At 38.9% G+C, this 17,949-nt stretch overlaps 1 protein-coding gene across 14 annotated transcripts in view; it reads left to right on the plus strand.

Moving 5' to 3' along the window:
- The window catches only part of ZNF536 (zinc finger protein 536), a 404,507-nt gene that overhangs the window by 220,674 nt on the left and 165,884 nt on the right, over nt 1-17,949 (plus strand). For 11 of the 14 annotated variants that reach the window (XR_012154496.1, XM_073307801.1, XM_073307812.1 and 8 more), the window contains one exon: nt 15,109-15,138. The exons of the other annotated variants lie outside the window; for them this stretch is intronic. Coding sequence is in view for 10 of the 11 variants with exons in the window: in XM_073307801.1 (XP_073163902.1) it covers nt 15,109-15,138 (30 nt within the window). In the remaining variant the exon portion in view is untranslated. The remainder of the gene's footprint in view (nt 1-15,108; nt 15,139-17,949) is intronic. 14 annotated transcript variants of the gene reach the window in all.

Here is a 17,949-nt window from a genome sequence, read left to right on the forward strand (position 1 = left end):
CCAGTTTATAATTCTACTTTGACTGCTGTATTGTGAGACCTATTAGAAAGGAAATATCTGCAATAAAGTTTGACGATATACAGCATTCACATCAACAGTTTTATAAAGTATTAGAGGAATAGAGTGGTATTTAATGTAGAATCACTATGTTTTATTTAATTTATTCTAATATATGTTGCTAAAATGTAGATCATATGCTGTTTTGGATCATAATTTTGGTTCAAAAATTTGTAATAATCATAGGTGGATTATATCTGTGTCTTGTCATTAAGATGAGAAAATTTTTTTCCCTGCTATTTTTCCCTAAGGAGAAATTGAGGGAGAAGGGGCATGAGCTGTGAGTAACATTGAAACATTTACGGTATGTCTACACTGCAAGTTAGACAGCCACAGCTGGCCCATGACAGCTGACTCGGACTCGTGGGGTTTGGGCAAAGGGGCTTTTTAATTGTGATGTACATGTTCCAGGTCGGGCTGCAGCCTGAGGTCCGGGACCCTCCCATCTTGCAGGATCTTGAGCCTGGGCTCCAGCCTGAGCCTGAATGTCTACACTGAAATTAAACAGTCCCTTAGCCCGAACCCTGCGAGCCCGAATCATCTGGCCTGGGCCAGCCACTGGTTTTTAATTGCAGTGTAGACATACCCTTAGGTTTCACGCTAAGGCATGGGGTGGAAATTACCTTAACAGGATGGATATTTACATTCTAACTTGAAAAAGTTTTGGTGAAAGAGTATCCAGATTGAAAGGAGTATATTAAAAATCAGTTAGTATCTAGAGTAGATAAGTGATGCTTCAGCATAACTAAAAACCAGTCAGTTGAAAAGTTTTATGTAACAGAGGAGGAAACGCTTTATTGTTTCATGATCTAGTTCATCACCTAATGTAGTAGTATAGGCCACATCTTTGCTCTATGTTTTATTTATGGTCCTGTCTATGGCACTCATCACTGTAATCTCTGAGTGCCTAAATCTTGCTCAGTGGCATCCTCCTATCATGGTTTAAAATAAACACACAACACTAGTCTCTTGGTCTCTTGGTTAAAGGCCTCTGGCTGCAAATTTATTAATAAAATTCATTATGATAGTAATATAAAATTATTAACTGTTACCCAGTGATAAGTCCCAGCAGTCCTACTTTAATTAAAGTATGCCAGCCTGCCTATGGGCAACTCCATCCCTAGTCATCCATAGATGCTCTACTGTGAACTACAGCTCTTTGTCCCACTGTGGCCAGGAGCCCTCATAATGTACCTGTGGCCACTATAAGACTAGTACCAGTAATGTTACTGACATCGGTTTAGTCTCCCTCTCCCAATTTGTACCAGTCCTTCATATTGTCCCAAACACCCAGTATGCTGGGGTAGTCTGGCTAGTCCTAGGCAGATTTCAAATATGTCAATTGCAAGCCAGTTTGTTAAGCACCACATTCAGCTTGGACTGCCAGGCTGTTGGAGAGGGCTCCCACTCACACCCCCCGAAAAGGCATGGAAACATGTATCCCCACAAAAGCAGTGGTTGCGTTCTCAGGATTTAAATTAGTCTATGCACTGTGTGATGTTACTTCTTGTAGAGTGTCTTAATTTAGCATAGAGATGAACCAAAATTAGAACCTCAAGCCCCTTTAAATTGCAGGGGTAAATTTGGATTTAGATCAATATTTCTGAAGCCATCCTTACAGTTTTGTTTCTCGGTCAGAACCAAAACTGGAAAGGGCTTGTTTTCTACTTCCAGTTCACAGGCAGTTTTGTGGGACAGTCCAAGATGTTGAAAATGTCACAAGAATATGCCTGTCTCCTTATCTAGTATATCCAAATTGTTTATCTAGCACCTCCTCACAGTGGTACTAAGGAGTGATATACTATTGCTGCTATTGAAGATGTGGAAATCTTGCAAAGTCAGATGATCTCATGAAACTTCTGTCATTTGGTGCTGAAATTCTACAAGATGAGCTTGTGAAATTTCAGTGCCATCAGACCTGAGCCCTATCCCTGAACCCTAGACCAAATCCTTGGCATGCAATTTAACTAAATTGTGACCATTTTGACAAATATAGTATTTTCAAGTCTGTATCCTTAAATTCATGGTTATACTAGCAAACTTATTTAACTTCCATCTCTCTCCCTCTCCCCTTTGGATTCCCCTCCCCCCACTTTCCTCCCTCATACCATTGCTGGTATAAGATGGTCTCCCCTGATGCAGCTGGGTTTTACCAGTCTTTTCACAGTTCCATTCCTCAGAGCAGAAGATTAAAGGCCTTCATAGTAAAGTAGGGGGGAAGAGCTAGTGAGAAGAATTAACTGGACTCACTCTGTCTTCTCTTCTCACTAGCCATATAATAGTGGGGACAGAGATCTGTGGCAAGCAGGCCTATTGGCTCAGACACAATTAAATGGAATCATGCTGGGAGTAGGGTGACCAGACAGCAAGTGTAAAAAATCAGGACAGGAGGTGAGGGGTAATAGGAGCCCATATAAGAAAAAGACCCAAAAATCGGGATTGTCCCTATAAAGTCGGGACATCTGGTCACCCTAGCTGAGGCCAGTTTGTGCCAAATATCTGTCCTATTTTTTTCATTGCATATAATTTAATATTTGAAGTAAAACCTGACACCTCTTTCCAGAGTTTATCACCCATTCCTTCCTCACACCATTGGTTTCAAGTTGTTTGAGGGCTGTAGGAGTTGCCTATACCCCGAGATATGGACGTGAGTCTTGAAGCGGCAGGTGCTTGTCTCTTCACTTGCAAGAAAGGGTTCCTTAAGGCTACAGGTTCTAGTCTCTCACACCAAGAGATGGGTCTTTCCTGATTGCTATGTCCAAGAACTTCAGCAGCAAGCTCTGACCTTTACAGCCATGGCAGATGAGCTTGTGAGAAACTTTCAGGCAAGTTATCAATACTGTCTGCAACATCAGGCAACACTCTTATACTGGCAGCAAAGTAGGAGAGACTAAGCCCAGAGAAGAGCATGTAGAAGGTAACTTTCAAATTCAAATTCTATCTATATATGTAACTTAATTTTTCAAGATGAGATTTTTCAAGATTTAGTTCACGCTGTCAGCTGGACCCTTCTGAAAGTTAAAAAAACAATAAATGACTGAATTATTTATGAGACCAAGGTTGCTCCTGTGCTTGCAGAGTAACATTTTTTTATAAAACTTTTAGCACTGGAGTTTGAAAAAATGGGGTTATGAAAAGGCCCATGTGGCTAAGGGAGTCGGTGTTTGACCCTGTGCTGCTAGTCCTGATTAACATGTAGCTAGTGTTTGTTGTAGTTACTGAGAAACTTGGATACCTAAAGCCTCTATTCCTTCCCTTGTCCCCCCAATTAAATGACAACTACATAGCATTTGACCAGGCTGTGCAGGGGTTAAGTGAATTGGAGCACTGGTTACAAGTGAAGCAGCATCACCCTAGGAAACTTGAGGAGATCCTGTAGTAAACCTGGGGGCATGGAATCACTGTAGCCTATTGAAAGTGACAGAAGACGGTCTTATCTAGTATTGAAGAAAACAATTGTTAACTTATCAACTCCAAGAAATTAGTGTGCTGGGGGGACTGACACTTCTTGTCATTGATGTGTTGCACCAAAACTGCTAGGGCAACAGAGGTTCAAGGAATGCTGTAGTCCAAAATAAGACTGCCAAGACAGCAAGGAAACTTGAGGAAGAAACATCAGAGGTTTATTCAGAAACATCAGAGGTTTGATGAGCCTAGCCATCAAGTCCACAAATATACAAGAATAGTTGGAAATTTGCAGCTGGTGAGAACAGAGACAGGATGAGTTCTATGGAAGTGAAGACACTAATAACAGCCAGAGGGCCAGGGCACACTCTGGCTTTCATATCTACAGATGGAGACCCAAAAGGCTGCAGGGCCACATTCCAACCCAGCACGTGTAAAATAAGGCTCAGGATTTAAATAGCTCTATTTCAGCATACTGACATGCATGGCCAAAGTCCAGCTCTGACACATGCAAAATTAGTTTCAGGATTGTTCCAGCATACTGAAAGCCCATGCCTAAACCAACCAATGCCACCAGCTCAGCTGAACCAGAGGATGGCCTGTTCAAAATAGTATTCTTACTACTCATTGACAGCATACACTATAGAAGTTCAAATGATGTTCATGTATTGTCATATCAAGGTGTTGTAAGATTACTGTAGATAGACCAGCTGATATGTCACACTTTGTATTTTTATTATCCAAGTATAGCATGCTGCTATATTATTAGTGCATAGTAAGACTACTATACAAAATTAGGCTAAAGGTTCAGCTACCAATGTACCTCCTGAGTTACATAGTTAATATAAAAATGTAATAAGCCCATTTATATGGTATTAAGTTAAAAGGTATCCTAGACCCAGTATATCTACAAGATAATGTTAAAATAATGCAAAATCCCACAACGGAAATCTTTAAAGGAACCTTCTCAAAATTTGAAGGTCCCAAATTTAATCATTTTGTTTTCTTTTTAATGCATTTGACAATGTTCGTGTAATTAACACACGTGTCTTTAATTTTTATTTTCAAAAAGCCTTTTAAAAAATCAATTGACATCAGCATCTCAGAGTTGTTCGCCAGCAGCTCTTCAATAACTTCCCAGTTTGTCTGAAAAATGGAGGAGAAAAGTTGGAAGGAATCATGTTTGTGTCATATACTAACTATAATGGGTTATTTTAAACAGAAGGAAATGAGTTCCAAACTAGGCATACTAGCTTGGCAGTGGTCTTTTAATTCAAAAACAGCATTCAGATAACCTTGGAAAGTAAAAAGTAACAAAATGTAGACAATTTACTATAAGGTGTCTAAATATTGTACTACATGCCATAACATTATCCACTGTTCAGGGACTACACTAACACCTGTGCACAAAGAAGTGAGCTAAGAATGGAATGGCAGTTTGTACTTGTAATCCTATTGCTCTGGTTAGGGGAAATTAAACTCGGAGTAGGTTTTTTAGTACATTTTTGATTACATGTTTTCGTTGATATGATTTTGATTACATTTTTGTTTTCCTAACTGGGTTTACATAGAGGAGTCTGTGACATTTTTAAAGTTTTAGCTTACATGTTATTTTATTAAAATAATATGTAAACATTTTGATTACTTCAGATATGTGAACTGCTGTGCTGGATGTCACTCTATGATAAAATAATAGTGAAACTTCTGTAATAATTACTGAATCTCAGGGAATTGGCCACTCTGTATTGTTTTTTGAGCAAATTTGGCCATGTTCATGGATTTGACATGGAGACAGGAAAAATCAATAGTTTGAGCTTTTGGGTTTGTTTGAACCCAGAAATCAAAAATGAAAATAAAGTGAACCCTCATTAAGTACTACTATGGTTAATCAGGAAAAGATTTTCAAAGGCACAAAGCTTTTGAAAATCAGCAGGAGTTGGGCACCCATTTTATGCCTATGAAAACCTTCCCATCAGAGAATACAGTCATGGGCACAGAGTAGAACCTAGACAGAAAAAGAGGGGGACCACAAAAGGAATTCATACAACTGCCTGCCACCTGAACCCACCATGTTTCTTGTAGTTTACTTACCACTGACTTGGGTTCTCTATTTCATCCAAATATCTGCACCCTGTGCCACATTGATGCACATGTGCAGTTCAGTAACTAGACTCAGGTCATAATGAGGTCCATGACCCTTCCTCCTTTACCTTATTTCCAGAATACACAGAGCTACTGTGGAAAGAAATGTGGAAGAAACAAGGTGAGTATGGATCAGGGAAGGCAATATATGCATAGAATTCCAGTTGTTGTTTTAGTTGATTTGTTAATAATCTCATTTTCTCCCTCTTGAAACTGCCTCCACAGATCTTCACTTTTGGAGATTAATCAGCAGTAGCAATCCATCCCAGGAGTAGGAAATCAGGATTATTTAATTAAAGAGGGACTGTAAGGTAGCTATCCCAAATTGGGTATCTGATCTAGTCTTGGCTTCAAGAGAGCAATGCTGGGTAAAGTGTTTATCAAACTCCATGTTGCAAATCTCAGAGATGGGAATATGATGCAGACAGGCTGTAGAAGCTGCTGTCACCCTAGCGGTATGTTTTTAAGGCCATCTGGTACCTGAACACCTGCCTGAAAATAACACATCTAAAAACAAAGATGATCCATTTGGATTGCTTCTGCACTGAGTTAGATTCCCCATTAGAATTTTCTCCAAATGTAATAAACAATCTGGACGGAGTGCAGAAAGACCTTGTCCTATCCAGGCAATAATTGAGCTCCCCTTTCACATTCAGCTGGTAGATCAAAGCTGACACAGGTGAGTCAAAAATTTGGGTAAGAAAAGATAGACTGACTCACAAAAATCAGAGACTGCTTTTGACAACAACTTTGGGTGAGGATGACACATATCCTACCCTTGATTAATAATACATGCAAGGGGAATGGACTAGGAAGTCTTGGAGTTCACTTACATGTTTTACAGAGGTAACAACCAAGAAGGTAATTTTCAAGGTTTGTAAGGGTAAAGGACAATGGTGAAAATATCAAATGAAAAGTCCCAGAGAAGATTGAAAAAGCCAGATTTAAATCTCCCAGAGTGGTTAGACTTTGCACCAAAGAGTAAGAAATTGGTTCAGTGGTGGATGAGTAAAAATGGATGCTTTATGCACAGGGAGGTAATAAGGAGAAATAGACACTCAGAAATGTACTTTCAAAGAAAGACAGAAAAAAGCCAGAGCTCATCACTGAAAGTAGATACACTCACATGCAAGATAACAAACAAAAACGAGGCCCAGAGCCTGACTAGAAACCTAAATGATAAAGCATCCACTTTTTAATGCATCCACTTTTCCTGTGGAAGACTTATAGGAGTCTAATGGGATTTCATGATCATCTGGCAAATCCAAGGATTTAGCATTTGGGGGGCCTATGATCCATGCAGACAAATTAAACAAAGTGGGATCTGGATTAAAAAACAAAACAAAAAATGCCACTGAGAGAAAAGATCAGACAGAAACAGCATATTTCCTCAGCCAAAGCCTGGAGACTGGAATACCAGAACTGAACTGCTCATGAAAGAGTTGGGTGGGTCAAGTGTGCTGACTTCTGTCTCACCTTTTGAAGAATTCCAGAAAGTAGAATAAAAGGAGGGAATGCATACAAGAAGTCTTCTCCCATACTAGAGGAGAAGTAATCTGATAGAGCCCTTTGGTCTGTGTCTGGACAAGTACAGAAGTAATAGCACTGGGCAAAAGTATGCTTGGGGGCACTCAGAAATTGATCTGGTTCCTTTGAATGAAATAGCCTGCCAAATAATTTTTCCCTGGTAGATCTGATATATAGATTTCAGAGGAATATGATGAATCGCTTCCAGACAGCTGTAGAAGGAACAGATTCTTCCTTGGTATTGTATTCTGGTGGTACAGTGCAGCAGATCTGTCAGTTAGCACTGGTACTACCCAGCCCTTGGTGAACAGAAGGAAGGTCACTAGGCTTAGATGTACATCACTCAGGCTTCTACTTGCTCCTCCCTGCTACTCTGTCCTCCTTTACCTACCTCATAGTATTTGGGTAACCACCTCAATTCCCTTGTGCTTTGTAAGTGTCAGCCTGACCCTCCATTGTTAATATAGCACCATTGCTGCTGCCCCAGGCATACCCTTAATGTGGTTCTAAAGTAGCAGCAATGAATATAAACCGCAATATGTTGTTTTATAAAAAATATCTGATACGTATATAGCATCAAGCTACTGTGCTTCCAATAGCTAAAAGACTTTAACAAAAAAAGTTAAAAAGTCACATTTTGTCATCACACAGTTGGCTGGAACCCAATGCTTTGGAAGTTGAGCTACATATGGGTCAGGGAAGGAAGAAAGGGAAACAGTAGGAGTGTGAAGGAGTTAGTCTGAGAGGGGAGGGGTAGGAGAGAACAGGAAAGGAGAAGAGAGCAGGGCGAGCTGAAATCAGTGCCCATAAAACGTGACATGGATCTTCCAAAGACCCTTTTCTCTCCAAGAATGGCAGTGTTAGCAGCTCAGCTTTAAGCAAAATATGAAAACCCAATATTTTACACTCTTAGAGACATACTCTGCCCTTCCCCAACTTCTGTTGACTTCAGTGGTGAACTGCATGTAGAGATCTAAGGGCACAACTTGCCCCTTATACTTACATACATTAACTTAGTTAAAATATAATTAAATTAATATTATTTTATATACTGGATCTCTAACATGTTGTAGAAAAGTGTGGCTTGGCTACTGAAGAGGCATGGTAGTCTTATTTGAGAAATCATGTACATGTATTCAGAAACTTCATCAGGAAACCTTTTCTGCTTCATTCAGATTGTAGTTTTTATGTAAGCCAATATATCATTATTTGCAATAAATCATTAAGAGCCAGATCCAAATCCTACTGAAGCCAATGGACAATTTCCCCTTGACTTCAAAGAGAGCTGGATGTAAGATAAGGATTTTTATAATCATCTAGGCCCTGATTTTCCAAAGGGATCTCCTGCACACACTCCTTTACTCCAGTGGGACTTTGTGTAGCAGACCCCAACGTCTGCAAGATAGAGGGCTGTAGGGTTGACTTGGCTGGGACTACTGCTGCATATAAAGTTAAGCATGTATATGAATGTTTGCAGGATTGGTGCTTAGACTGTAAGCTTCTTGGGGCAGGGACTATCAGTGAGCAGAGTATCGGTGAGGAACAAAAACTAAATACTAAAAATGAACTATGCAGTTTATCAATTAGATTAATGATAGCTATGCATTTCATACAATATTTAGTTTTAATAAGTCTAAAATCATATATAACAATACTACGCTGTAATTGCTGATCATGTATCTCTTTGTTCCAGACACTTTTCTAAAAGAGTATGTATTATGTATGATGTGACCTTCAAATGTCATGAATGCATTGTGCAATAAACTGTCAATATTTGTGGTTATAAGGTACTAGATGACTTTTACAATAATTGGAACAGCTATATTAAAAGCTTGGATCACTCAGCTGGTTAAAGAGAAAGACACAGGCCAATGTTCATCTGGGACTTTCCTTCTGCCAGCTATTAAATGAAAGATATTGCAAGGTGCTTAAGATGTCTTCTTTGTTTGAAAAAGGATATGGCAAAAAAAAAGTCTCTGGGGAAAATGTTATATCTAAATAATCATTTTTCCTTTCAATATGCATAACTTTCAGGCTAAACTGAGCTCCATAAGTTAATGGCAAGTGACTAAGCTTATTTTTTTAAACATTATAACTTGTTTTCTGTCTTTTTTTTTTTTTACAGAATTCTTCAAACAAATCAGACAGCCAAAAAGATATATTTAAAAATTATTTTTGAGCAAATTATTTTTAAAAGGTTTTAAAAACTACAGACTTTTCTAAAAAATAAAATACCTACAAAAAATCTGTTGGGAATTTGTGGCTTAAAGCAGCAAAAAACCTCTATAGTTTGAAGTTGCTTATTTAAAAGTGTGGTTATGTGTAAATTACAAATAGGGTAAGAAATATAGTAACAATTGGGATGTAAGTTGCTTATCAAATATTTGCATTGCTGTAGAGTATTTATTTATACTGATGCTTAATGTAGGGCCTACAAAACCCTCCTCAGAAAGCATACTGTAGTGAAAAATACCATATTATATTAATGAATTGCATAAATGAAATCCTATGGTGTGATGTATTTTTGAACTACGGGCTATGAAAACAAAAATTTCAGCTACTCAGAATACCAGTAAACATGTCTGCTGCCTTCAGAGTCAGTAGTTGTTACTTTACCAGTTACTGACAAATTGCTTAGAACATTTTCGACTCCCTTTCCCTCATGCATGAGATACCACCTAGATAGCTCATTCCAGCCTGAGGTATTGGCTATGATAGGCTTATGATCACTTGAGGTGTCTTGTGACTTTTCCCTCTCATGAATAGGCCTCAATATTTTAGCTCACCAGTTTGAATTTTCAGTTTGAATTTTCAAAACTAGTGTACCTACTAGTGCACTCATTGATAATGCATATATAGTAGCTGTAAGTGCCTTACATTTGCCCATTCAAAGGACTAACAGGGAAGTCTGATGTCACAAGTAGTATACTTTTTATTTACTGGTTGAACCTTTGGTATAGTCTTCATTCCTAATAATACAAACAGAATTTGGCTGTTGCTTTCTCCCGGGCCTCCTTTCCAGTTCTTCTCTAAAATAGCTCTCTGTTTAAACAAATTCTTTGCCAATTCATATTAACGCATAACAGTTTAAGATTACTATATATGGTCATTATAAAACCTAAATCATTGATGTAACAATAGAGGCATCAAGTTGTCACTGACCTAAAGCTACCAGAGACCAAAATACAATTACTTTTTCAGTAATATTAGAATCCTTCATGTTAAGGCATGAAGCTCACTAACAAAAAGTTCAAGCATTTGTGATGATTATAGAAGTTTAGTTTCAAAATATAAGTACTGGTCCAGATTGTACTCTCCGTCATACTTGTGCAGCTTTATTGAAGTCAGTTGGGTTGCACAGATATAACTGAGAGCAGAACTGTGTCCACTGCACGTAAAATGGAAAAAAAAAGTTTGTTATATTCCTCCAAGGTTTATATATTTTGTAATTTTGAAAATGATTTGAGCTAACTCCAAAGTATAGACAGAATAAGAAAATGATGCTTTCCTAGAAATTGAATATTCTGTGGTATTTCTCAAGGTGCGAGATGGTTAAAGTGCAGGCAGACCTGCAAGCAAAAACAGCGGTGGCAGGTTTTTAGCATCTACTAAATTGCTTCTTCACCTCAGATTCACAATATAGTATCTCCTGTTCAGAGAGCTAAACACATACTGTGTGGATCAGACTGGGTAGTTTTATAGATATTTTAAAAATAACAGTGATCCTAACGCTTCATTTTGTGCCATATTTCATTAACTTCTACAGGCAGTTCTAAAAAACTGCAAGTATTTTAAATTTCAGAAATATATGAAAACATGGGATTATGTGCAGCTTTTAAAGATTTTGACCATATTTTCAAAGGGACCTCCAATACAGTCTGAAAAATGTGTGAGTGCAAATGCATACTTGAGTGTGATTGATTACCTTTCCCATGAGATTACCTATTTGTGGCTAATTTGGCAATCCTTGTGTCACCAAGACTCCAACTGCCTTCAGTGGGAGTTTAGCCTACAAAAGGACTGCAATTTAGCTCCTTCGTACATGAAGTGCCTCTTTGTGTATATGCAAGTACAGGGTTTCACACAGCAAACAAATACATTTTTAAATTTTACAGGGTACATTTGTAGAGACTCCTTTGACAATTTGGGTGCTAGGGTGGGTGAAGTAAATCCTACCTACCTAACTCATATATGTTTTTATTTTTAGAAAATTAGTGCATTCTTTCTAGTCATATTTATTGAAACACTACATAAAGTAGGCTACACAGCACTGATTTTGAGATCTTGAGGAAAATGTACACAATTTTCAAAGAAATCTTGCTTGAGTGATTATCCATACGGATTCCACTTCTGGTGCAGATGACCCCATGCATGTGAAAGAGGTTTCTTTTTGGCCATCAGTGTGCACTAGTACCTCCGCCCTGGATGTCCTCACATCCTATGGACATAACAGGCAAAGCGGGTCCAGTCATCTTAACTTCCTTCTTCATGCCTGTGGCAGTGACAGAACTCCTACAGTGTCTCCCTGTAGGAGTGTAGACATAGCCTAGTGACTTGTCCAAGGTCAGGCAACAAAGAACTGAACCTGGGTCTCCTCTGTCCCAGGCTAGTGTTACAATTATTGGGCCATCGTTTGTCTCTCGTGTCTCTGTCTCAGTGCATACCCCTAGCTGAAACACAGCTCATAGCTCAGATTGGCTGGTCACTGAGTCATCACAGGGCCACCTGAGACTGTGATCCACACTTCCTTCAGAACCAGCTCCTCAGTACTGATGCTTTAGGTACCAATAAGCTCTGTTCTTGCAACTCTGACATTGACCTCCATGGTGCAGATGTTTCCTGCACCAACTTTCCCAGTACCAAAGACATTTATCACACAGTCATAGTCAGCCCTGCTCTCTCCTCATCTGCTGTTCTACACTACTCTGCTAGAAGTGCTACTGCCTCAATACCACTTACTAATACCACCTTGGTACTGATGAGCTCTTCTGTTTAGGTTGCGGGTGTGGTTTGAGAGTGCCCTAGGACACTAGACAGGGAGCCCCCTGCCACCTCTGGAAGAATTATATGGTTTTCTTCCTCCTCTTCCAAGAATAGAAGGGAGATGTCCCCCACCATACACTTCCCTTTCCCTCTTATGAGCCATATTGGTCTGATACAGAATCACTCTTACAAACACAGATCTCAGGAATTTCATGGGGAACATGTACTTTGGTTTCCATCCCGTTGGCCTCCAGCCCCTACAATGTTCAGTCTTGATCATTTTGGGGTTCTTGTAGTATGCAACCAGTTAGGAAATCTTCCTGCTCTCTCCCCGACGAATCATCATAAGTCTTCTCAAGAGGTTCAGGGGATACAGTGTCATAGTCTGCACCAGCATGGGGCATGACAGCAAGAAATATGATGGGAGGTCAGTTGATTCCAACAGCAATATCTTCCTCCTTACCCAATGAGGAAGTCTTCCTTTCTACTCCTAGTCAGCTGGATAGTTCTAGGATCTTCCCAGACCTCTTACAGGGCATGGCTGACACCTTATAATTCCCAGTGAAGGTAATGCAAGAAAAAGCTCACAAACTACTAGAGGTTCTGCACTCCTCCATGCCTGTCAGTGAGGGGTTGTTGCAACACCAGCATCATTGGTACCCCCTGTCCAATAAGGCTGAGAGGCATTGCCAAGTTCCTTTTAAGGGATTTGAATATTTCTACATCCACTCAGTCCTGGGCTTAAATGTGGCAGTGGTGCAAAAAAGTCCAAAGATTGATAGAAAGACTTGGTAGAAAGACCTAGTACACCACTAGCCTCCAGATGTGCATTTCGAATGATCAGATGCTTCTGTCAAAAACATCTGAACTGGGTCATGTTGTCACAGTTCATAGAGAAGATTCCATGGGAACATAGGGAGGAGCTAAAATCTCAAGTGTCTGAAGGACAAATAGAAGACTGAATATCACTGCAGGCTGCTCTAGACACATCTGAGATGGCAGAATGTTCAATGGCTGCTTCCATTGTGATGCACAGGACTTCATGGCTTCATTCTTGTGGAATTCTCAAGTTGTTCCAAATGACCATTGAGAGCATCCCATTGGAAGGTTATGAACTATTTAATTCATGAACAGATGAAGCCCTGCATTCATTTAAAGGTTTTGAGAGCTGCTCTTCACTCCTTGAGTGCATACACTCCAGCCATAAGGAGTAAGCAGGCCAAAACTTAAAGCCTCAGCAGACAGAGGCCCTCTACCTCTTATTACTATAACACACAAAGACAGGTGGAACCATTGAGAAAGAAACAGCACTTCAAACACAGGTAGCCCTCTGCCTCATCCTCTTCTGCTTCACACTTACCTTTAATGGGTTTAATGCCATTTTTGAGAGCCAATCAGAACCATCTGAGGATTATACCCCATTTCCCCTGCTTTTGCCAACCACCATTTTTATTTTTAGGAGGCCTGGACCCAGATCTCCTTGGATCAGTGGGTCCTGGAAAGTATAAAAAGGGACGTTCCATCCAATTCCAGTCCCTTCCTCCTCCCCCACCCTCTTTCCCTGTCCTATTTTAGGGTCCCCTCTCACAAGATACTGGTAAAATAGGAGGTAGATTCCCTTCTGCAACTCAGAGTAATGGAAGAGATGCCCATGTAATTCAGAGGCATGGGGATCTACTCCCATTACTCTTTTAATCCCAAAGGAAAAGGAGGACTGGCATCTGATTCTAGACTTGAGATGCCTCAACAGATTCATCCATCATTTCAAGTTATTCAAGCTCTGGCCTCAGTTATGCCCTTATTAGATCCTCAAGATTGATTCACTGGTCTCTGCCTTCAGAATGCTATTCCCGTCTGTCCATACATCCAGCACACAGAAAATACCTTAGATTCATAGTACGAGACTCTTACTACCAATGTAGGGTCCTGCCCTTGGGTCTCTCCATGGCACCTAAAATATTCACTCATTGCCTACTTGTCATCACAACCCATTTAAGAAGATATGGCATTCAGGTATACCCATACCTGGATGACTGCTGATCTGGGGGAAATCTCCCCAGCCGGTGACCAGGTTGATTCTAATGGTATTAGGCTCTTTACCACAGTGGCGCTCAAACTAGAGAAAAAGCCTCACTTTCGGTAACCCAAAGTATAGAATTCATACATGCTTTTACCCAGCTCTATTCCATAGTTGAGGCTTCAAAATCAGATGCCTACTTGTTAGAGCTGTCCTGCAACCCTTGTTTAAATAGGACTCCTAGCACCCTACTGGCCAACTATGAGGTGATTATTAGTGGAAGTGGAGTCCATCTGGACAATCACTCAAAGAAGAAAGAATGCTTATTTACTCTGCAGTAACTGGTTTTTTGAGACATGTTGTCCACATGGATTTCATAACCTGCCCTCCTTCCCCACTTCTATGGAGTCCTATAGCTACAGGATTCTGAATTGGCAAAGGAACTGAGGGAAGGTTGGGTCCTCTCTGCCCTTTATGTCCTTGAGTGGAAGATATCCATGACACAGGCATGGCCCCAATAGACAGTCCTAGTCAAAAAAATCGGATCTTATGTGCATGGGGGACATGCACACCAGAAGTGGAATTCATGTGGACACCACATCATGAAAAACCGCAGTTATTGTAAGTACCATTTTTTCCCTCTTTTTTTTTTTTTCTGGCCTTGGAATTGATCAGCTAACAGACACTTTTTTTTTCACCATATCTGATTAAATCACAAGTGGAATAGATTTGGTAAAACTAATCCTAGTTCCTATATGTCCATAGTGAAACTTTCCCAGAGATTGCTGGCACAGCTCAGTACAGCTGGCAAGTTTCCCACCAGTGAAATAGTTTGGGAATGGGTGGGGGAATATTGCAAGTCAGTGTTGCTGAGCCCTGTGGAGAAGCTTTACCTGTGCCTATATCAATTATTGTTAGCTTAGTTTTACTGCTGTAGCCCCCCACATATTTATGACTATAGTTCTCTTATCTTACAGATTTCGTATTCTTTTTTGCAGTTCATACATGTAAGCTAATTTTTTCTTAACCCTCTATTGGTTGTTTTAAGCCAATGAATGTAATTTATCAGCTATCAAATCAAATGGAACTTAAGAACATGCTTTTAATTAGCATCTGTATAAGTGCTTTGATGAATGGGAATGGTTTGCTGACTCAGGTCCTCGTGAGAGGAGAGATGTGAGGATAGGGTCTGAGAGGGACAGACAGCAACCATGAACATACATTTTCATTGACTGAAGGAAAAAGATGTAATTCAGGTAGCAGTAGCCTCCAGCACTTTGGTGGGATCTGTAAGCAGAGAATTCAAAAGAGAAACCCTCAACACAGCTTTAAAGTCTTAGGAATGTGTTCACTGTGGGAAGAAAATGTTCTTATAGGTAAGGCCCTGTTGGAGTAAAGCCTTTAGCACTATCTACTGTATGTCTGCTTAAATTAAAGGAAACTCTTTAGACCACCCACATCTTTCTCTGCTTCATTGTTGTTTTCAGTTTGCTTTTTCAGGGGGATTAGTGCTAGAGTAAACTCCATAGCTTCACAGCCTCAAAAAATTCAGTTCAGTGTAAAGTGAAAATTAGACTCTTAAATCTGCAAAGTGAGCTGTTTATCTTACAAATTTATTCTTTTTTATTGGGCCACACATATTCTAGATAGAAAGATAAAAGGGAAATGGATAACAGACCATCATTTACAGTGACATATAGCAAAACATAACTAGTACTCTTATTCTGTAAATTTATCCTGAGTGGCTTGTTAACTTTATCTATATATTTATCTATAGTGTTTATTGATCAATTGAGAGTTTTTCTTTTCATTGTCTTCATACATACCGTATTTTGCACTTCACAATCTCAGAAATGCTTTTCTCTAAAGCAGTTTTGGACCTTATCATATAAAACTCTTTTGTTGAACACGCTGTACAAACAAACAGTGGAAAATCAGAATTCCTTGGGCAATTCAGAAATATAGGTTTACACCTATCTATGTGTGCCTTGATCTTAAAAGACAGCATATACTCTGAATTATGTTACATTTAAATACTTGTGAATAATTCAAAATGACAGTTATTGGCCTTCTACTTAAATATTGTGTTTTAACTCTGCAGTATTTCAAGTAGAACTAAGAACTTTCAGAGACTATAGTCAGGCATGTATTTGTTTTAGAAAGCTATCCTTTTTCACCTTTTAAAAAGTGACCATAACAAGGCCGAGTGCAAGTATATGGCAAAGCGTATTCCTGGTGTCTTTTTTTTTTTTTACAGATATTTTAGCCATAGAAATATTTGTATTTCCATAAGGAAACTATTCTTCTATTTAATATGGTACAGAGGAAAACTAGCTGGGAGTTTAGAACTTTAGATTTCTGTTATCTAATTATTAGTTTTTTATACTGTTTGTAGTTTTGTTAGGTAAGGGCATTTTGTTGTTGCTATTAAAAATATGACTCTTAAGGCTTTTCTGGATTCACAAGTTCACACATAGCTCTAGCTGTTCTGTCAGTCTCACTCTCGTGTTTTCATCCTCCCCAACCCTCATCAAAATAGTGACAGTGTCCATTATATGGTATTTGCTTAAAATTTCTACTGTTGCCTTGTTCAGTAATGCAGTGTTGCGGTCTGTACTACTGAATGAATGTTTTTCTTAAGCCAAGTGTTAAATACTTTTTGTTATGTCCTATCATTTCTGTGTAAAAGACAACTCCATGTAAATTACATTCCATCTTCTAATAGCTTTGGTTACATAACAAAAAGCTGAGGATGGAATAATTTTAATCAATACTTTATGGTGAAAATTCTCAAGGCTGTGCACAAAGATTTAACTGTATGTTTCCTGTTAATATCAATGGGAGTTACACAACTTAACCTGTGCATCAGTACAAAAGCAGAGAAAGTTTCACAACTCTGAAAATGTACCCCTGTGTATTCTGCCCCTGTGGTGTAACAATATTGTAATTCCATTTCAAAATTTCTACATTTGCCATCCTACTTTCTCTGCTTTTGTACTGATGAATGTATGTCATATATTACTTGGGAAATCTTCATAAATACAAAGTAAAATTTGAGATATAAGTTTGGTTTTAATAATCACCTTTTAAAAATACCCTGCCTTTTTTGTAACGTTCATGTCAGTCTTATGCCTAAACTGTAACTCACTTTGTTCATATCCTGCTTGAAGCATATTCCCAATAGCCATATTGTTCAAAATGCATGAGAAAATAATATCTTTTTTTAATTAGAAGATTTAAATGGTGTCATATTAGACACAGAAGCTATTGCAGTAAGATGTACAGTGTGTGTGCAGCCATATATGAAAATGTAGAGGAGAGCGGAAGAGAAAGTTCCCCTCACCTGGCCTGCGTTTTCATTGGCTTTCCCTGACATTAAGCCAGTCAGCAGGCCTTGTGCAGCCTAACTCCAGTGATGGAACACTGTGTTAGAAAGGTGCCATTATCTGTTCCAATTTGCATGCAGAAAGGGAGGCAATGTCACTTCTGCAGCCTTCCCCAGTACCATCACAACTGTACTGTTGTTCTTTTTAATTTTTAATATACTTAATTCAAACTTTTTCACAATAAAATGCTCAGCTTTTCAATAATAATTATAAATTAACAAAACAACTTTTTGAAACTTTTTTGGGAAAAAAAATAATAGGAACTAAGCAAAAGAAGAAATCAAACCAGCTGCTGACACAGCTGTTTCCTTTCTTGTATAATTCAGTTCAATATAAAGGTACCATATGCTGTTTAAAGTGATGTTAGGAAAGATGAAATAATTTAAGAGAATAACAAGAAAATACATGAATTGTCAGCATTCTGTCAGATAT

The sequence above is a fragment of the Lepidochelys kempii genome, chromosome 12, assembly GCF_965140265.1.
Source record: "Lepidochelys kempii isolate rLepKem1 chromosome 12, rLepKem1.hap2, whole genome shotgun sequence".
In the NCBI taxonomy this organism is placed as follows: domain Eukaryota; kingdom Metazoa; phylum Chordata; order Testudines; family Cheloniidae; genus Lepidochelys; species Lepidochelys kempii.